Source organism: Salvia hispanica, chromosome 1 (assembly GCF_029641045.1).
Source record: "Salvia hispanica isolate PSC_SH4W2 chromosome 1, Shi_PSC_v1, whole genome shotgun sequence".
NCBI classification, from domain to species: domain Eukaryota; kingdom Viridiplantae; phylum Streptophyta; class Magnoliopsida; order Lamiales; family Lamiaceae; genus Salvia; species Salvia hispanica.
This window is the reverse complement of record NC_142692.1, coordinates 55106433-55129069: the sequence shown is the minus strand read 5'-3', so window position 1 is coordinate 55129069 and position 22637 is coordinate 55106433. Positions and strand designations below refer to the sequence as shown.

General features: G+C 39.7%; 1 protein-coding gene across 1 annotated transcript; it reads right to left on the bottom strand.

Annotated features, from left to right (window-relative positions):
• Nucleotides 1–1633: 1633 nt before the first annotated feature.
• Nucleotides 1634–22093, bottom strand: LOC148934169 (auxin transport protein BIG-like). The gene is made up of 14 exons (XM_089066409.1): nucleotides 21664–22093; nucleotides 21465–21571; nucleotides 20169–20334; nucleotides 14035–20093; nucleotides 11303–11920; nucleotides 11023–11203; nucleotides 10527–10761; nucleotides 5896–10446; nucleotides 5546–5768; nucleotides 4830–5234; nucleotides 4548–4691; nucleotides 3265–4290; nucleotides 2551–3051; nucleotides 1634–2460 (listed from the first exon to the last, which is right to left on the bottom strand). The coding sequence occupies exons 1-14, from the start codon at nucleotides 21935–21937 to the stop codon at nucleotides 1744–1746; spliced, it is 15207 nt and encodes a 5068-aa protein (XP_088922535.1). The 5' UTR covers nucleotides 21938–22093; the 3' UTR covers nucleotides 1634–1743.
• Between the last annotated feature and the right edge of the window lie 544 nt (nucleotides 22094–22637).

Here is a 22637-nt window from a genome sequence, read left to right as displayed (position 1 = left end):
AATGCAAAAAATTAAACACAAACATGTGTGTTAATTTGAATAACTTGTCCACATACATCAAACAACGATTTTCGAATGAAACACACGTCCCAAGCAATAAAAAGAACAATATTGTACAACAACGCTTACATAATGCATCAGATTTAACCAATCGTGACTACAAGCAATGTACTTATCCTTATTAACCACTAATCAATAATGGTCAATTCCAACCAAATAAGCACTAATACTAAACACAAACATCAATAATGTTGAAAGCCAACCAAATAATGCAGCAAATGAGCAATAGACAACACTTCAAGCAACAATCAAACAGAGATGGATTAGAGTTCAAATGCAAAAAATAAGCACAACAATGTACAAAAAAACATTAAATAATGCATCAAACTAAGGGACAAGATACTATCAGCTTTGTAAAATGGAGCAGCATTCTCACCTTCGGTCTACGTGGGCTGGCTTTTGAAGGGGCGGCCTCTTTTCGACATCCCGGAACTGAGAGACACAACAAAAACAGAAACCACATTAGATTATACACCAACATCACAGCTAATTCGTCAACAGAACCCACCCAAAAATTTAAATAAACCCAAACTCTTAGGTATATAACAAAATCGACGAATTTAGGACGACTTCAACCCCAAAATCTAACAACAAATCACATACAACTTGGAAACCAACAATATACTTCAAAAATGGAATACCCATACATCTAATGCTCACAATTTCATCTTTATTCAAAAAAATCGAACTAAAAATCGGGACTTTAGAAGCGCACTGTATTTGAAAATCGAAGCTGAATCGTCGACCGACAGCGCGCGCGAACTGAAACCTGAACTTTGAGACTCTTAATTATCGACCGACAACGCTTTTCACGGTGAGAATCGATGTCATGGTTGGTTCAATGCTTTTTCAGCGGCGGCTAGGGTTTTGAAGCGGTTTGAAAAATAAGAGAATTGGTTTGATCGTGGTTTGATGGGATGGTCTATGAAAATCCCGCTTAATTATCGGACCTTCCATTTTGAAACGTGTTCCAGCCATTATATGATTACTATTATACCCTCATAATGCACAAAATGGTACCAATAATGTAACACGGGATTAATTACTGAAATTTAATCTTGACCGTCCATTTATCTAATCTAAGGGATGATATTAAGAAGGAAATGGACACTAATAAGGCACTAATGCTCCCCGTATTTGATAGCTTAAGATATAAAAGGAGATGATTTGGTTATATGTGTGAAAAGACATGTATGCCCTTATAGTACTAATTTCAATAGTGCGCATATTTAGCCCATTGAATTAAAAAATTATTGAATAAAATAGTAAAATGACATCATTAACGGATCCGTTTCCAAACCTGTTACGGTAACACACCAAATTTAGTCAGATAGGATATCTTAATAACAGAGGGCCTTTGCTGGGCCGATAGCATAACACGCGCCGCCGAATTAATTAACACTGCTACGAAACACTAGTTAGACCTCATAACTTTTATATCCGGGCCTCATCAGGCCTACCAAACAAGCCGAACACAGTTCGTGGAGTACGAATCGTTAAATACTTTGATTAATGTAGGGATTGAGAGACATGGGTGCATTTATAATCACAAATGGCGAAATTGGACTGTAAATTCAAAACAGAGGCGATGGTATTTATTAGGTCATAAATTAGTATGGATACAAGCATTCGTTTGCAAATTCAACATAACGGCACAAGAAAGAGAAAACAACAACAGGACTATCATGTTCCTAGATTAATGGAAGCATAAACAAAATCCTCGCATCTTGTATATCCAGAAGCTAAAACGTCAGACAAGGCACCAATGATGTCAAACGACTCCTGTAGATCGGAGGCTGAGGTGATGTCCTCCAGCCATGAGAGTAGCTCCTTGGAGAAAGCAACCATATCCTTCACATTCATTAGTCTCTCTTTCATGACAGCCTCCCAAGTGCTTTCGTCTTCCCCTCCCGCCCCTTGTGTTTGGACCGTCGAAGACTTTCTCACCTTCAAGTATCTCTGGAGCTGCTCAATCAACCCAATGTACACAAGCATGGGGTGAATGTTGGCAAATAATTCATCGGACCCACTGCCATCACCCGACTCTGCTCTACGCTGTGTAGACCGACCATGACGCTGCATGTATGCATGATATATTCCACGCTGTAAAAAGGCCCGCCGATGCTGCAACCACGATTCATATGATTCTGAAAGGAGTGAGCTGACCATCATGAATTGGACAGTCTCCTCTGTACCACTTGAAGGTTGTGTTCCAGGAGAAATTGCAGAAGACAGATAAGTCGAAATGGATTTTGCCAGATTATTCCGTTGAGAAGAGTCGTGGTCTAAAAGATGCCGTGCCATCTGTATCATAAAAGGTAGAAATTTGGAGTTGCTATCCTTTCCACCACCTCTACAATCGGCACTGAATGATGCGCCAGTAGCAAAACGAGCTAGCATCTGCACATACATTTTACATTGTTATACCACCAAACCAAAGGACAAAGAAAGCAAGAGATAGACTAATAACACAAGAAAAAGTAAACCTACCAAAACAATATCATATGTTAACAACCGCAGCCGGCTTCCCTCAGCACGTCCCGATGCAGTAAGATAGTCCCAGTACTGGTCAACATAGCGCAAGTATTGTGCCATTGGAACAGATGGTCCTCTCAGGGGAAACAAATTATTACAAAGAGTTTCATTGTTCCTCAATGCAGCACCATCCCATTCCTTCTTTGGATTTCTTAGGCTAGCATCAGCTCTTTTAGCCTCTTGATGACACTGGAAATGAATGATGTTGAAATGGCTGACAGTTGTATACACACAATCACCACGTGCATTTCCTGAAGTTCCAACACCCAAGTTCACACGCTTACTGTAAGTGTAGACGCCCAACAAATCAGTGGGTCTCAATTGGTAGCCCTCACGGCAAACCATGCAAGCTAGCCCATCTTCCTCATCTTCAACATCTTCAAAACCCTCAAGAATTGGCTGAGCAACAACAATTCGCTCACCACCATCTGACGTCATCTGCCGCATCCCAAGCCCCTAAACCATAAAGTAATGGTTCAGACTTGATAAGTAAACAACAAAACTGCTTATACAGTATTAGTATTATGTGATTTTTGCCAAATCTTAAAGCAACATATTCCCACCTCATATTTGCTACAATTATTTCATAGGAACCACAAGATTCATTCGTGATAGGAAAAGGTGATAATTACTTATAACTCTATCAATTTCAAAGGAAAGGAGAAGTACCTGAAGTAACTGTTCTCTTTTCTTCAGAGCCAGACGCCTCATCTCATCACGGGTTGCATGTCTTAGTTGGCGTACCTTTTCTGCTAAGAATCCATTCTCGTTTCCTTCCTTATCGGTAAGGGTATCCAACAAGTTTTCAGCCTTTGCCCCTATTTCGTTTTCACCTGAAACACTCTCTAAAGCATGGAGCAAAGGTAAAACTCCTTCCTCGTCTATGCACCGTTGGGTAGCCAAGTGACCCATTGACAACCCCCTCAGCATAGAGAGTATAAAGGGAACAGAAGGTAATTTCAATCCAGCTGCCCAGTCCTCAGTTGATTTAAAACCAGCCAGTGCTACACATGCAAAACACACCTTTAAGTGTGTCACAGCAACTCTAGTAATCCCTTTCTCCAATATGATATCTTTCAATCTCTCACCACATGAGCTTGTCTTGAGAGATTCAGAGACCCTGATGAAATTCTCCAGTGCAAATTTTTGTTTGGCAGCTTGTTGAGCAATCTTCTCGTCCTTGGGATTATCTTCAAATTGCTTTTGTAGCTGGTCAAATTCACTCCAATTTTGTAAATAAGGCTCAAAGTGCTGAATTAGAACTTCCATTGCTGCAGGTTCTCCATAAGTCAAGTACGGAAGGATTCTCGCAACCATCTCTGTATTCCTCTGCTGTTTACTAGATTTCTTAAGTCCTGAAGGATGAGATAGCCGTTCCAGGAACATGAGAACAATTTTCTTAGCTTGTTCACTGTTACCGGCATCTTCACTAGAGACTGTAAACACTCCTGGTGTAACGCTGATGTTGTCACTCTCGTTTGCTTCCAGTGTGAGACTCTCAACAATTAACAGAATTCCCTCAGCTGGTTCCATAGCATCAACCGAGAAGGCACGTCTTGCAGTTTCAAGCAGTAGAACCAAAGCTCCCAAGCTTAATAACTTTCTTCTATTATCCCTTGTCTTACAACAAAGCATTACCAGGTTTAGCACAGCAATTAACTGCTCTTGGTTGGACTTCAGATCATCTCGCAGACGCTGTTCATATAAATTGAAACTTAGAATATCCAGAAAATGGAGCTAAAAAGCATAAGTGCCATAAAGAGTTGAAACATAAAATGTTGCATGCTTCTACCCTTAGGTTTAGAATACTCAAGCCTACTGTTTCAGTCAACAGCCCTCTTTCAGAAGAGGAACAGAAACAAAATATGGCATACACAAACATGCGCACATGCAGACACAAAGGGGATATAACAAAGGGCAGTGGGGAAGCTATACTGTAAAACCATTCAAACCTGAACCATGCCCAAGAGAATCTCCAGACCACCAGATTCACGTACAGCACCAGTTATCGCAAACTCAACCTCAGGATCTTGAGATTCCTCTCTATCCTCGTCCAATTCTTTAATCATGGGCTCTGTAGCTTCACCGTCTAACCCCTGTAGATTTTGAAGCACACATTACAAAAAATAAGGTGATGAAAAAATTGAAGGAAAAAGGAATCCATTTGATAACAAGTCAATAAACCAAGGGGTGAGCTGCCAAAAGTCGAAAACATCGAAGATTGTTAAGGCAACCTGAAGCCGGTAAGTCACTGTCATTGGAGGACAGTCTCTGTTAGATGTGGCAGCATTAACAGACAAAAAACCTGTCCCAGAGGCTGCAGCTAAAGTCTGACTATTTGATTTTTTCCAAACTTGTTCATAAACTTGAGCAACACTTAAATCAAGAGATATAATGTTTCCTGCTACCAGCAATTCCATGCCATAATCATCTTCTATTAGTCCCAGGAGGTCCAACTGGTGGCATATCTTATTTTTCACATCACGCATCAGAGGACCAATTTCAGCACTTGAATATGGATTCTTGGTCATTGATCCCCTAATAAATTCCTCCTGTGTATGTGCTTTGTTCAGTATTAAGAGATATACTGGCTCTGGTTTTGTAGGGCAGATCAAGTTGCAGAGCTGTTCCAGAATAAACTGTGGAATAGACAGTGTCACGGTTAAATTTAACTTCATCCCCCAGTTATCTATGATTTTGAAATGAACTGAATAAAAGGGAACTTGCATTAATAAACAATAAGTAAAATAGAATTTTTCAGGCACAACTTTTTGTGAAAGAACTGCTTTCTTCCAAACATAGAAATAAATACTTGGATACAATATCAACCCAGTGAAGAAGGAACATAAGATTAGCAAAAGCTGCAGCCAGATTTCAGTGTCCATATTCAGAAAAGTTTGTTTCTGCAAATTTTCACAGCAAAGGTTGAATAAATAAAACAATTACATACCATAGAAGTACGCCCTTTCTTTTCCTCTCCATGAACCTGCAAGCCACCAATACATGCCTGAATAAACTGTCTTTTGTTCTCGTTGCTCTCAAGCAGAAGACTGTCGAGAAGATCTTTAAGAAGCCGATTACAATCACTAATTAGTTTAGTCTTTTGTACAATTAATCCCCTAATCACAATCAGCGCCTCAAGAACATCGGATAACAACTTTTCTCGCATGAACCTGACAGCCAAGTAGGAGAATGTTACCTACCAAACGTACATGTATACACACACACACACACACACACACACACACACATATATATATATATCGAATTGGAAGTAAACTCAACAAGCTATTTACAAACCTTGATCTGATATTAGGAACCTCCAAAAATTTTCCAAGGAGCTCTATGAGCTTATGAAGAATAAACCCTTGTGATATATCAATGTGCAGGCTTCTCTCCAAGGATTCAACATTGCTCACTTCCCTCATGATTAGTTTGCAGATGGTAGATAAACATCCTCGAACAGTCAAAAATATACGAGCATCCTCTGATTCTATCATTTTAAAGAGCAACTCAAAATACTCCGCTGCATTTTCACCAGCAGAAAGGGTAGCCGTCAACAGAGACATTAGCAAATTCAGCAACCGAAACCGTCTGGATGAACTTTGACCACAAAGAAGACTAACTAACATGCACATCTCAGATCTTATAGATTGTGAACAAGCACTTAGTATAAGTTCAGTAACCCAGGAGCCAAGTTCAAACAATTTTATTTCACTCTGAGCTGCCTTACAAGAACGTCGCTTCCATCTGAGGCCATATTTCATAGCCAGATAGTCAAATCTCTGAGGGCGAGATTTCTGGCTGACTCTGACTGCCTGAGAAACTTTATACTGCCGCCTTACAAAATCAAGATAAGATGCGCCCCTTTCCCATTCAGAATAGCTTAGCAACTGCATGTCTTGAGTCTTTGAAGAACCATCCCAATTTTTCTCTGAAGACTCAGACACAGGTCGGTTCACACTGACACCTCCACTAGAGCCAGATTCATACAAACTGCTTTCATTTTTCACATGTGAAAGTGAAGCAGGTTTTCCACTAACTGGCTCTTTATCCACTGCATCAGGTTTTGGCGGTGTGCATGCATGCAATATGATCTTCAGGCAAGGTAGAATAACATGCTCAGATATAGCTGGATGTTTGGCACCCACCTTGATTGCTTTAAATAACAACTGGAAGACAATCCGTAATCTTGACTCCCAGAATTCATCCGCTAAGAAGCAGACATCAGAAAGCAACATTAATTCTTCACGTGTTGTCAGGGCTATATCAATGGAGCGATGGTGTTCAAGACAGTAAACAACTTTCTTCTGTAGCAAGCCATTCAACTCTGCTACTGCATTGGCATCACCCTCTGAGAAGGCACACAGTGCTGCCCTAGCTTGAACTCTAGCTGTTTTTGGGCCCTGATGTATGTTGTTCTCAAACAACTCACGCAGAATGCCAGAAGCAACAAGTTGCTTTTTAGAACTTGGATGTTTTGAGAGAACTTGTAATATCTCGAGGCACTGGGTCACAAAAGTACTAGCACAGCCATAACAACTATTTGGAGATCTCAGCACCACAAACCTAGAGGCTGAAGCATCATTATCAGAATTCTTCTGGTGCAAATAGTTCATCAGCACCCTCCTGAGACCTTGAAGAGTCTGAACACTTTTACTCACAGAATCAAAGGCTGCTTTGCATTTCTCACCATAGAGCACACCAAGAAGGGCGATCTTACGGTTGATCTTGCAGGAAGGTCCGGGCAAAGATACCATCATTTGCTGCACAGAATCTTTCTGTTGAGAATCCATTTCATTCTCACCAATGCTTGAGACAATCTTCAGTAATGGTTTCTTGAAACCCAAGAGCTGTTGATACCGTCGATGAGCATTTTCTGATTCAGACTCTATAGCAGATAATCCTCTTTTCATATCGTCATCATTTTCCATGCTGTCAAAAGTAAAACTTGGCTTGGCCATGAAGTTGAATTCAAAGCGACCATATTTGCTGTAACCACACTCATTGCACAAAAAGGAGTCCAGATTCTCATAATTAATATTACGGCATTGCCTGCATTGATACGCATTCTCATGGCAGTTGCCACAGATCCCATGTTTGTCAGTCACAGGTCGACTACAACGTGGACATTGCAGAGGTTCAAGGGATAATGCTTGAAGATTTTCATAGAAAGAGTCCAACTCAATCATAAAGTTACATGCTGTTATAGGAATTGGAAAGTCCACTCTGAGTTCTGTCTGATTAAAAGCAAGATGGCATATCTTTGCCCTCTTCCACAAAGACCAGTTGTTTTTCAACTCTGACAAATCAGCTACAGGTCTATTGTTGTAGTACAGATTCAGCACTTTCACTGATTTTGATTTTCGAGCATCATGAACATTCATTGTGACACTCTGAATAGTATAGCTACCTGTGCATTTCACAATGATACGTTTGTCTGTGAACTTTGTCTCTGACTTCAGACTTTCCAGCTTCATTCGACTATATGGGACTTCAGGCGAGCTACAGGCAACACAAGGCTCACTCTCAAGATAATAACCATCAAATTCAACCAAACCACTCAATGTGTTGTAGATGCGTGAATTTGGATGGTTTGCCAGAAGTTCATTTTGCGAATGAAGTGTCTCAAAGATGCATTTAATTACATCAGAGGTTAAGGATTTGTCTATGATTTCACCATTTTGTTGCTTTAAGGTGCTATCTGGTGTTTTTCCAAGCAACAAAGTCAAAAGTTCAGTATATTCAATGACATTCTGACCATATAATGGCAAGTGTTTCACTTTTTGCAAGAGAACCGTTAGCATGGTCTCCTTGAATAACTTCTTACCATGATGCCAGGCACCAAGAAGAACACATTTGGCTTCCCCACGCACAGTACTTGAATTCCATTCCAACAGAAAAGTATCAATAAATTGCCTCAGGCAGTCATCACCACGGTCAGTAAAGACAGTCAGTGCCTGTTCCATATCCATGTATGATTTCTCCAACGAAGATTCACTTCCTTCTTCACTTTTCTTCTTTTTCTTAGAGTCAATTGATTGCCCCCCAAACTTATTCGAACTCATTCCTCCATCTCCACCTTCAGCCTTCTGTGAAGAGTGATTCATATCCTTTCCGGTGTAAAATGCCAAATTCAAAAGTTTCAAGGACTGAATAGTGCATTCTTCACCAAAGAAGAAAACTCCATTCATAAGGAAAGGTAAGACCTCTCCATGCCTCAAGCAATACTTCTGCCAGTTTCTAGGTCGGGCTGCAGATACCTCAGCAATTGTTGAAAGGCACTTCACCATTTTGACACTTCTTTCATAAGAAATGGAGCTCTGAAACCCACCAGATTTACTAATGTGTTTGTTGAGCTTGTTGATTTCAGTAGAAAATTGCCAGGTATCTCGTACACTGTAATAATGTGTCTTGCTACCGCAAACATGCAAAAACAGCCGCCTAGCATATCTCCTTATGAAAGTTGTATGTGGATTGTTGATGTAACTGCAAAGGACATCCTGATAAGCATCAAGCTTCAATTCCCTACCAGCAGGAATCTTGTGCGTCTTCTCTTTCTCCCCACCCTTGTCGTGCTTTTCAGGTCGAACTAAACAGTAAACCAACCGAAAAGTATTCTCCAGCAATAGACGGTGGTAGTCAGCAAAAATATCTGAACGGTGTGATTTGGCATATGAATCTGAGAAGAATGGTGAAAAATTACCAGCTGGGAGCTCTCTTCGGATTGTTAATAGTGCACCACAGCCAGATCCAATATTTGATCCTTGAGTTTCAGCACTTACAGAAGGAGACTTAAAGATGTGTACAAGCTGCTGCAGTATGTCCATGAGATAATTAACAAAAACCTGTTGCCTGAGAAAGCTGCATGCTCTATGCAGACAAGATGTGAAGTCAGTTTTCTCTAATCCATCAGATGTTGATGAACATGATAATGATATGGAAGCTAGAATCTGCATGGTCGTCTTCTCCTGTGAATCTGTTGCTCCACCAGATTTTGATAAAGTTACATCACCACCCGGTTGGTTCCAGTTACGTAGCATAAGGGTGAAGAACATAAAAATAAGGATCATCACTTCCCCAAAAGATGAACGAGTTCGGGCTTCAAATGGTTTATCCATTTTCATCTCATCTATGAACCACTTTATTAGCTTCTCCAAATTTAAGCTCTCAATCTCCGCACCATCAACGAAAGGACCACCAATAGCTGATGACAATCTGTAAAACAGCTGCATCACAGGAATAGCTTGAACTCCGGAGGTACTTTCCGTCCATCCTTTCAGTTGTTCAAGGAGCTCAGAAAGAAGTAGAGAATTGACAGCCCTTTTAGATGCAGAAATGGTCACAGGGTCAACCGTTGAGTACTCACCTGACTCGTTAGGCTCCAACTCATGGATCGATGGAGCTAAATTTTGTATGTTGAGATCAGCAGCAACTGGCAACATATTTGTGTCACTTAAATCATCTGCAGAAAGGTGAACTTCATTACTGTCTCCAGTGAATGTCTCTACTTCAATTGGAATTGCTGTCATTGGATGATCTCTAGAATGTGGTGGAGGAAGTCTCTCTGCATCTAGTACTGCGTAACATGCTTCACATAAATCAAAATCAGGACAAACAGTACAATGCCATCTGCATCTCAATATAGGAACGGTTGAACAACCATCACAACAGTATTGCACAGAAGAAGTAATAGAATCTTCTTCTACCATTATCGGATTAGTTCCACTAGTAGCACATGTAGTATCCGCACGAAGGGGAACAGAAGCTGCATTCTCAATTGTATCATCAGCACCTAACATTGTCTGCTTTGGAAAAGGGACCTGAAGCAGTCTAGAAGATATAGCCAAGCTGAAAAGGAAGGAGCAAACGTAAGTTGCATGGCAGTACGAAAAGGTTAAGTTAATTCACAACTTGGATGATAAATGTACCTGCTGGCGGTTTGAACAGCCTCATTTGAAGAGAAAAGAAGCTTTTTCAATAAAGCAACAGCAGGGGCTACAGATTGAAATCCCGAATCTTTTCCAGGTAATGTCAGACATTCTGCATAACAATAGATAAGTTCCACAGATGATATAACAATATTGTTCATAGTTTGTGTGTCTGGCTGCTCCACATCCAAAATTCCCCAGAGCACTTGCATAAGCCCATCAACTACGTCAGAACCTACACAATAAGCACATTGAGTATAATAGAGGGATGACAAACACATCAGAGGGCTGACAATCAGGAAAACATGAATTTACAGGTGCTTAGTCGTAGAAGTTTGACAAGGAATACTTCTTACGTATGATGTTACCTTGAGCAACTAAAATCATCTCAATACACAACAAAATATCCTCCTTAGAAAATCTAGCAACGGAATTATTGCATGTATCCTATGTGACAATCCAGGGAAATAAAGTCAGGTAAAAAAAGAAACAATACCATTGCTCTCAAGAAAATTTGCCAAGTTTGAGCGCCGATGCAGGGCTATCTTAGAAACTGCTCGCATCTGTGCAGTGAACTCCTCAATAATCCACCCTGCAGTGTGTTCCCCCATTCCCAACTTCGACAAGAGTGTGGCTGTAGACTTCACCACTCCACTAAGACGCATGTTGTCCTTCACCTGAACAGAATATCGAGTGAGTTTATTTCTTGTTCAAGGGAAACATGTATAGACGAGCAATTTGGGAGCACAAGTATCACATCAGATAGCAGAAATTACTTGGTAATAGACATCTCTCCTGGGAAAGACAGCCTGCAGAACCCGGCTGGCAGCAGTGTGTAATAAAGGCTCCCTATCGCTCTCAAATATTGTTTCCAGTACTTGCATACATTTAAGGTGGCCACCGTCAACTTGATTTTCTTCATTTTTGGGGGATACCTGAGGTTTACCCGACATATAGATCCTAGATAGGAGTTTAAGGCCATCAGCTACCACTTGCTCCTGTATGGAAGCAGACTGCATAGCCCGAGACTTTCTGGCTGAACCTGTAGACCACGAATTACCACCAAGCACCCGAGCTTCCATATCCAAAATGGCATCCATCTTCTCTTTCCAACCAAATTCATCTTTCGCTCGGCCATATACTTCTAAAGAGTCTATTCTTGGCAAAGCAGATCCACCAAAGGTCCGGCCAATAGATATTGTAAATTCTTCATCAGCCAGAAGTGATTCAGCAACAGTGAAGGGAACATCATACCAGGAGCGCATTCCTTCATCTAGTTTTATCACTCTCTGAAATATAGTAATTTCAGAAGGAATATGACTTACTGATGTGTTACCAACATGCAAGCGAAAACCAACCATTACAATGTCAGGATTTGAATTGGACACTGTTATCTGAAAAACCAAGAAATGTATAGTTAAATAAATGAAATTATAAGCTACAATACAACTAGTCATAGTTGCCACGCTGTGCAAAATAAACGTTCATGTCATAGTTCACCACCAAAACAAATAAATACCCTGGTGCCCCCTTCCCTTTCAACTTGTTAACAATGTTGTCAAATATATCAGCCATGGCGGTTTTTGGCTAAAACGCCATCGCCACAACAGTTTTTAGTGTTTTTGTGGCGGCAGCCATAACCACCTCGGGTCATTTTGAAATTTCAGCCCATTTACACACACAACCCGAGCCGCTCACCCACACAACCCGACCCGTTCATACGCATAACCCGACCTGTAGTTCAATTAAACAAGAGATTTTTAGTTTAAAATCAGAAAACCTATTGGTAAATCCTATATCTCTCTCTCCCATATCACTGCCCTAGCGCCACCACCGCCCATCGCCGCCGCCGCTACCAGCCCGTCTAGCGCTGCGCCGGCTCTAGCACTGCCCCCACAATTATTAGGATGACTATGTTGGGGATGATGACTATTGAGGATAATTTTAGTTTAGACATTATGTGTTATCAATTATTATGACTACACGTTTAAATTGTTGAGGCATGACTTACTCCCTCCGTCCCACTCAAAGTGACACATTTTCTTTCTTGAGATGTCTCACTCAAAAGTGACATCTTTCTAAAAATGGAAACATTACTCTCTAGTTTATTCTTTCTCCTACATTGTTCTCTCAACTTAAACCATAAAATAACATTACATAAAATTTTGGACCCAAAAAGATAAGCTTCACATTTGTTTAGGATAGAGGGAGTATATTACTCCCTCCATCCACGAAATATAGTCTCATCTTTCCACTCAGGGTGTCCACAAAAAATAGTCTCATCTAAAAATGAAAAGTTTCCCTCAAATTATCAACAATATTATTCTATCCACCTTTTCTCTTTCTCTCTCACACTCTACCTACTTTTTCTCCATCTCTCTCTTACTTTATCAATTTCATATTAAAACCCTAGTCGTCCACCCATGGACTATTTTTGGTGGCTAGAGGGAGTATTGGACATATTATATAATTTTTTATGACTTTACGCTTTAATTGTTCTAAACTTTGAGATATTACTCCCTCCGTTCCTTGTTAATTGAGGGATTTCTTTTCGACACGGAGTTTAAGAATAGTGTGTTAAATGGATGGTGAATAGCGTTAGAGAAAATAAAGTAAGAGAGATGAAGAGAGAATAAAATAAAAGAGAGTCACGTTTTGCCAAAAATAGAAATGACTCAATTATCTTGGAACATCCAAAATAGAAAAATGACTCAATTAATATGGAACTAAGGGAGTATAATTATTTTCAAATATTTTGTATTTTATACATCATATTTTATAGTTATATTAATAATATTTTATTTATTCATTTCTCAATCGCCAGATCCATGTGGCCTTTGTTTTGGCCTACACCATTGACATCATTGTTTGTCAGTCTCCTAAGCTTTGATGCGGAAATTAACAAATAAAAACCCCTACTTAAGCTCAAATTATGAGGAGAATGAAAATCATAGGATTATGTATGATGTTTTATTATATGGAATCAATATGCTTAAATTAGTTACACTAGCAAATGAGAAGTTGAACAATAATAAATTTGGTTTAAAAGACAAAATGACAATTGAGATGCTAAGTATTGGAAGCAAAAAAACGTTAAGGAGTAAAATGGAAAAAGCATTGCTTCTTCAACGATGGACAAAATTCAGTCAGCATTAGCATACTATGAAATCAGATGTGTTCAAATAACTAGAGTACATAAATGTAAATCCACTACCATTTTTATTCGTTATAGGAACATGAACACAGATCACAGAATTAGACTAGTAGAAGTTATTGTAATGGCACACAGTCCACCTTGATGGCCCTTACCATGTCCCAAAAATGCAAGTGGGTAGTCAGAAATGAATACAAATCAATTGAAAAGAGTGGACTAAGTTCATTACGTAATTGCATCATGCTAACAAGTGCAGACATGAATAGATGAACATAAAATATTAGTATTATCTAGGGTGAGGGAAGTAAATCAAAACAGAAGCAATTTTGTGTGAAAACAATGAAGTAACATTACCTTGAATCCAGCAGGGTTAGGCCCCTCCAGGAATCCATCTTCAGATGCTAAAGTTTGCTTTGTTCCCTCAGAATCATTATTCCTGATGGTATCACCAGTAAATTTCACATCTTGTGTAATGCAGACAGTTTTCTCAAAGAAATCAAGTGAAAATTCTGGTTTTGCTCCCCCATAAGCTTTGTTTTTCAAAATACCAGAACCCAATTTCTTAACCTTATCTGCCATCAAATTTACACCAGTCTCTACCCCAGCTGGGATGTGTGAGTATATCTGGAGACTTCCATCCTCGTGCAGGAGAAGACAGTGGATTTTGTCTTTTGATAAAGGCCTATAAGCAGTAACCCCAACCAAAGGAGAAGTTGAGCCCCCAGTGTGCCGCAAATTTTGTGCAAGCACTTCATGCTGTCCCAAAGAGATAGCAAGAATCCCATTGGATTTTAGATTAGAATAGCAAACAAATAGCCCACTCCCACCCAGTAACTCTTTCCAACGATGCAAACCAGCAGGCCGGAGCTTATCATCAAGGTCATTCTCATGCACAGAAGACGTCTCTACAACAGATGTTACATCTGGATTAAGGCGGCCAATTATGGAGCTCCCATCTTGATATGACAGAAAGAGTAATTTGTGAGTGGGTGAAAAATACAGTGAGGAGCCCTTTCCAGTTTCGGTTCTGCCCTCAACTTTAATGATTTCCTTTAAGGGCCTGCTACCAACATTTGCTTTTGCAGACAATTCCAACCTGTACAAGTTTCCAGACTCTGAAAGGACAACTAGAAACATTCTACAATAGGAAGCCACCAAAATGGCTGCATCAACAATTGTATCATCAGGCAATGTGACATAGTGTATAGGACTGATATTGTCTTGAGAGAGATCATAAACTTTAACAAATCTATTTGTGACCACCATCAACTGAACCTGGGAGCTGGGAACCCATTCTATGCGTCTGATATAGGCACCTTGTAGAGCAAGCTTAATAGCTAATCGATCAATCACCTCACCTCGATGATTAACTGTAAGGACCTGACAATCTTCATAGCCTGCTACGACCAGGTAATTCTCAACAAGTGGATTGAAAAGAAGATGAACAATCTCAAATCGAACAACATTTTTAGAAAGAGGCTTCACATTAGCCTTATCAGCAGTAACAGGAGCAATAGTAGCTTGCCCAATTAATTGCCCAACATCAAATATGGCAACTTTATCACCTTCACCAACAGCTAGACGACCTCGGCCACTGACACTAAGTAATGTTTTGACAAGAGATCCACTTGTCAAATGAGATTTGAGCTCCTTCGCATTTGAATAATCTGCTTTTATCTTCAAGTCTAATGAACCGCTTTTATATGCTTTCTTCAATTGTAAGAGGTCGTTGCTGTAGAGGAGCACTTTCTCTTCACCTAAAGAAACTTTTTTATCTCTCATCGTGTTGGAGTCTCTCCTTCCAGTAATATAAGGTAACAACGATGAGCAAACCCCTAAAATACGTTGTTCAACCTCCAGTTCGTCAAGCAGCAGCGGCATCCTGTCCTGGACTTCTGTTGGAAGAGATAACCTGGTAGAGGAATCCAGGTCTATCGATGAATCCTCATCAGCATCTGAACCACTATCAGGAATCTGATCTCCGTTCTCTGTAAGAGACAGAAAAGACTGTAAGTTACCAGCACTACGTGCCGGAACACTATGACTTCCAGTAAATTTTCGAGGTTTCAAGCACTGACAACTGCTACCACGAACACCTCCTGCACCACAGTCACAGAAAAACCGACTAGAGCGGGAGTACACAACACGATGACCACGATGACAAACTTTTGCACAGACAGAGCAGCAGCCTTTCGAGACAGTAAGATCACACGTATAGCAGAAGTACCAGTGTTGTTCCATAAAGTTGCTGCCACTAGAAGTGAAGGTACAAACTTTAGACGCAAGAGCTCTCTCACTGTTGCTATCCTCCTCTTCATCCTTATCAATGCTACCTAGCTCACCATCCGAAGTCCCATCATCTTCATCATCGTCAACTGAAGTTGCATCACAGTCAACAGATGCTGGGCCTCGGTTACCGGATGGAACCAAATCATCAGCATTTTTCCTTGAACCAAGACTTCGAGAAGACAAAGTCCCAACTCCTGAACTACAGCTAGAAAGGGTTTTCCCAGAGGACTTATCCAAGGTACAACTAGGAGACCCACAATCACTGGCAATCATTGTAAGGAATCCAAAAAGATACTTCAGCCCTTGAAGCAAGCGCTCATCATCAGCCAGTTTCTCCATCAACTCAATAGTTCTCTGCAGCAGTGACTTAATCAACAATTCCCCAGTGGATAGCTGAATGATAAAATTGTAATAACTTTTTGCTATACTGAAATCAAATAGCAAAAATGCACTCTCCAAAGGAATTAGCAAGGCTTGATGTAGATGGATCTGCAGTTCCTGCAGCTGGGATTCACTAGTGGGCATCACAAGCATTGTAAGAAAGTTCATTGTTGATTCTCTTAAAGAAACTGAACCTCCTTTCGTACCGTTAACACTCGGTATTTCTGCAAGAGATCCCAGTAACCTCATCTCCAGCCACTTTGACAGAGAGATCAAATCCATGCCAGTGAACTTCATCTGCAACTTCACTTTAACTTCAGGGTATTCATCAGACAAAAGATCTGTAAAGAAGTTGAGCACGCTCATATTTACAGATTCAGAAAGGCAGTAATCTAGAGCATTAAACAGAACCAATATATCTCCACGTTGGGACTCCTGGAAGTTCTTATTTTCAGAAGTATCCTGCATAGAGAGAAATTTTTTGAAAATACTGGTTCTTGTAGGATCCCCCTTTAGGCTGTTGGCCATATCAACCATCTTCACCACTATGTATTCATGAATACTTCTATCAACATCTTTTTCTTTATTGATACTCTGCAGAAATTCTTCCATGCGCTTCATAATAAATAAACTGATGTAATCCGGAGCATCAGGACCCATTTTCAAGGTTTGGCAAATGTGATCAAATTTACCCTCAAGACTTTCAAAGACCTTGTCACATTTCATTGCCAAGACTGATTCAAGAATTTCAATGATCACCTCATTTTCCTCCAAATTAGTTCCTATAGAAACTTCTATATCAAGAAGCCCGTCTATACTAACAACAATTCCTTTCATGTTAATGATACACGAGGACAAGATTTCGGTTGAAAGTTGAAAATGAAGGGGAAATCCATGGAGTGCACCTTCCCAGAAAATTTTAGATCGAACTCCCAGAGAAAGTTTTTCAACAATTTTGCTTAACCTTGACGGAAGCTCATAAAGAGAGCCAAGAAGGCATGGTTTGATGCCCATCTTTTTGAGAACTTCATCCCGCGTGCTGTTATCTAAATCATCATATTCAAGAAGTAGAAGAGGGAAAAACTTGTCAGTAAAGTGAAGCCCATTTTTGAACACTGAAGCTAAAGCCCTCTGATAAATACACAAGTATCTCTTTAGTAAAGATGCCAATACTTTGAACAGCATCACAATTTGATCAGCAGTGAAAGAGTTGTGGACAAAATATTTTGTCAGCTCAAGAAACTCAGCATCCATAACAGTGATATCTGGTTGGTTAACTATCTCTAGCTGGCGTGAAATTACATTGTTGTGTCCCTTGGTTCCAGTACAAAGTAAGGATAGTACAAAAGAAAGCCAGGATCCAGTCCTGAAGAAGTCCCAACTGAGTTCCTCGAAATCATCCCGCATAAGTGAACCGTGCAATTGCTGAAGCAAATTTAACAGAAGACCTGGGGTGGTACTGTAGTCATTGCTAGGGTGGGGTTGACCTAATACACAATGGGTGGTATAATGAAAGTTCTTCATATCTAAGACATCGAGAACATTGACACCACTAAATGGAACTTGCATATGTTTCAAAGACAATCCCTCGGTTGGAATATCCCAGCAAAGCACAAAAAGATACCGTTCAATAATAAGCTCATCAGCACTGGCAGCCTTTTTACCATTCCAAAGTCTAAGAATCTGTGACAATGTGACAACTGCATCCTCCCAACTCAAACCTAAGCGATCCACTGTCGGAAAATCTCTACACAGAGAAGCAGGAAGGGGAGTTATATCAATTACTAACTGATTCAGCAAAGTCATGTTTGCTTGTGTTCCACTGGAATTCATTATATCCTCCAGTGCAGTGGCTGGCCAGGATGACAAATAGTTAGTCAATCCAGGTGTGCTTAACTTGGAGGATTCCCTCAATTTAGTTGCGAAGTCCAATAGCAGTAATGATGGACAAGCACACGGATGATACATCATATGACGCAGCACCAAAACCAACCTCGATATCAGCAATGCCCAGCAAGATAACTGCAAACTATCAGAAGTCATGGAGGGAATATCGATGGCTTTAAATAACAAAAGTATTTGATTTTCCAGTACACCCTTTTCCTCATCAGATGAAAAATGAAAAGCCATCAATATAATCTCAATGTGAAATAGAGAAGGCAGAGTTTCAACAATATCCTTCAAATCAGAGCTTGTTGAGCAAATTGTTTTTGCCTTTGCATGGATAAATTTGAAAAACAGCTGGAAGATTTTGGTTCTTAATCTTGAACCAGCAGAACCCTCTCGACAAACAAGTATGTGGGCAAGCAAAGCTAACATCAGATCATTGTAAAGATGTGCACCATTCTCAACTGTCAGTATTTTGTCGACAACTGACTCCTCAAGAAATTCAGGGAAAGCTCGAAGCAGCACGAGTTTCTGCAACAGTTCAAAACAATACAATTGTAAAGTGCCGAACTTCTTTTCTTCATGCAGAGTTAGATTACTATCAGAACTCCTTTCTTCAGGATTATAACCCAGACAATTGAGTATTGACAGCAAAATATCAATATGGCTGCCATCAAGCTTTTTGCCCGCATATTGATACATTGGTAGATGTGATTGAGTTGAAAACACACAAGCTTTGAGAAAACTTAGCAAATCAGTAGCTGCTTGAAATGGCATGTTGCTGAAACTGGGTACAGAACTGGGTGTAGCATTTGACTGCTCACAAACATCAGAAGAACCAACAGAGCGACCACCCTCAGAAAAAAGATCACCAAAAAGGGCTTCATCTTCATGACAAGCAACACTTTCCACTTCACATGTGACAGAAGCTTTCGTCCCACTGGAACATGATCTTTCCAGCATTGACTTCACATTTGAGCCCTCAGAATGAAGGAAGAAAAGAAGATGCATCATATTGTCCAGCCATTGAACAGATGATGGAAATATTATTTCAAATAAGTCCAACAGTGTATGTTTTTTCAACAACATTACTTTCTCAGACCAGACATGGCATGAAGGAGAATTGAGTTCTGAAGGACTGTCTATAAGCCCCCTATTAACATCATCTAACTCAATGAAATGAAGAGCCTGATCCTTAATATCTGAAATGAGTTTTAGAACAAAAATAACCACCCTAGGAAAGTAAGCCAGGGGGGGCTTATGGCTGGGCAAAGATTTATCAAACCTCCAAACATCACGACCCAAATTCTGCAAAACAGAAGCTGCCACACATGCTTGAATATTCTGGAACACAAAATTCTTACAGACAGTTGCTTGCATTACTTGAAGAAATTCTTCCAATATGTGGGCAGCAAGACTTTCATAACTACTTTCAACAACAGCGTTGCCATTTACAAACTCAAAACCATTTCTGAACAAGGTAGGCAATATATTGATGAAGGAAGCAGCTGAATGCAACAGAAGATTGTCAGAATAAAAAATCGGATGACTCTTAGCAACACTTCCCAGCAACTTCAGTATTCTTAGACAAGTTGAAAATTTTTTCCGCAGATTTAGACTGGTCTGTTTTTCATCGGATGACACTGGAAGTTCTACAACTTCCTTGCAGAGTAAGATAAGACGATGATTGCATCTAAGATGAATAACAGCCCAATGCAGCGAAAGATTAGTCAACTTATTGGCATTGGAGGGCTGAGACTGTCCAGCTGGATTCACAAGATCAACTTGTATTGACTCGGAAATGAATTGTATCAACAGATCATTGTCTGCTTCTTTTTCCAGAGAGCAAATGGACCCTTTAAAAAAGGGGAAAATAGCTAGTCAAATAAGCCAGTGAAAGAGAATAAGGCAGACATACTATGAAACAATACCTTCAAGTATACACTTCACATTGTCCTGCCAGAAAACAGCATCATCTTTATCAACAGAAGTAGGCAACAAGTCTACAGGAACGCTCGTTGGACATGACAGAGAAATGTCCAATTCCTTATGCATCCCCTCAACTAGCAACAACTCTAACAGTTGTAGCATTATGTTCTGGATAAGGGACATAAGTAAGACAAAGCAGAAGGATAATGTGACATAAAAGGATGTAGCAGCATGAGAGCACGCTCACTGCAACCCAACCAAAGACATAAATCGATGATATATGAATATTTCTACAACAAACGAATAAATAAACAATTGGCCAAAAAGTACAATTGGGAAAAGCAACCGAATGTGATGTTGTGGGACATTATTCCATTTCTGTAAACATTCCTCAGAGGAGAATCTTAAATTGTTCACAAGAATGAAAGTGAGAACAAACAACTTGCTGGAGTGGTATTTTGATCCTCCAGTACATTCAACTGAATCACATAGCTTTGCCATCAATATAATGCATGAAGCCTTAAATCAGTATTATTAAGAAAAAAGGAAATAATAGTTCTAAAAATTCCTCCTTCGAATCAACAACAGCAGCCTAAATGTTTAGAATTTACTATACATAATTTATCCGAATGAGGAAACCGTTGAGTTGATCTCAGGCCAGCCAAGAAAGTTATGACTAGTAGAGATAAACACAGCAAATGACATTCATAACTAGAACCTCTATAGATTTGTATTTGAACCGAGCTAAAGAATTCGAACATCTACTATTTTACAGCAAGACCGATCATCCTAGAAACCAACCAATAAGAAATAAATATCCTTGCTGCAATAGGTTACCTGAAGAAAATGAATAACATTGTGAAGGTACTATACTAAGGATCAGGATTCAGGAAACAGCACTTCTATGCATAGACTTCACCCAAACACACACCTATTGAAACCATGCACTAGTTCGAGATACAAAATTTCAATTACCCCCATAAAAATCACAACAGAAAAAGCAGAAAAAAGATTGACAGATGCAATTGCGAATGGGGGCATAGTCATAGCACGTACTTATAATGGACTGCTACATAGGAGAACCTATAGCCAAAAGCAATTAAAATCAACACGAAACACATTATAGTACTGAAAAACGCTAGCGATCTACCAGAGGTAGTACAATGTGTGGCAACGACAATTTCATGCTATTCATTCGCCTTGATCAAAACAAAACAATAAAAATAGGAATCAAATAAGAGCAGCGTGACAAGAGAACTTGAAGTAAATCCGTTTCTTAGATAAGTAGCGAAGAAAACCTGAAGACTTGAATCGTCACATTTCCCAATCCATTTCTCCAAATAACACAGAGCGAATTCAATCGACTGCTGTACCACCGCCACAACCACAGGCTCTACTTGCTCAACTGCCGCATACAACAGAACCACAGCACATCATCACTCATTTGACCGGAACCAATAAACACACAGCCAGAGCAATAACTAGCAAAAGACGTACCAGACAAAGATCGGATTGCTTTAACAACAGTAATCGAGACACACGCCAAAGCGTGAATACGAGTTTGGTCCCAGACCTCCAACCCTAACTTACAGTCACCTTTACCACCATCGCCGCCGGAATCGAAATCCACCGGCATCACGGACTGCCTGAGGATTGAATAGAGCTTCTGGAACCCTACCCGGAGCAGGGGCGCCGACGCATCGGAGCGGAGCTTTTGAGAGAAATCGTCGGACGACAGAGCGGCGACGAGAGCAGCGATCTCCTCCGCCATAATACTCCGGTGGTGCGCGATCAGCAAAAGGTCATTTAAGGCAATTGATCGGAGAGCAGAAAGCAGCTCTCGCGATTGAAATTTGAGAGTGAGAAGAGAAGAGTATTCACGAAAGGAAGCACCGAGAAAAATTGGTGTGGTATTGGATTTAGTTGAAAACTGATTCAGTCAATTAGCTTAGTCACCAAGCTATTTCTTTTGAATTTATTTCATTGCGTCATTTTATTTTATTTTTTTTGAAATAAAAATAACGTAGATAAATTCTACATGCATAATGCTCTTAATTTTTGAATCGAATCGGTATTATTTAAATCAGTTTTATTATTATTTGTATTATGTACTTACTAAATTACCCTTAATTAATTTTATAGTTAAAAAATTAATTTTAATATTTAAATATCACATCCAACTAAATCTCCATAAATATGATATTATGATCAATCATGTAACGTCCCACTTTTCGAACCCTAATTTTTGAGTCATAAAATTTTTGCATTAAATGTTTTCAATGCTATGAAGTATGTGGATTAAATGATGAGTGATTTAATTGCATGATTTCTTTATGACTTAGTTGCGTTATGGAGTTGAGATTTATTTGAACTAGTATCAACCCTCGTGCGTTGCACGACCTATTAAATTTTCTCATACAAAATTGAAAATATAAATTAAATAAACTATGATAAAATAAATAGAATTATAT

What these genes read in the sequence shown, in the direction of transcription:
- LOC148934169 (XM_089066409.1), bottom strand. Translation starts at nt 21,937, where the DNA reads ATGGCGGAGGAGATCGCTGCTCTCGTCGCCGCTCTGTCGTCCGACGAT. An exon ending in AAATTTTCTTGAGAGCAATG is followed by an intron (nt 10,762 to 11,022) that starts GTATTGTTTCTT and finishes CTTATTGTGTAG; the next exon opens with GTTCTGACGTAGTTGATGGG. An exon ending in AAAGAGAACAGTTACTTCAG is followed by an intron (nt 3,052 to 3,264) that starts GTACTTCTCCTT and finishes TTTATGGTTTAG; the next exon opens with GGGCTTGGGATGCGGCAGAT.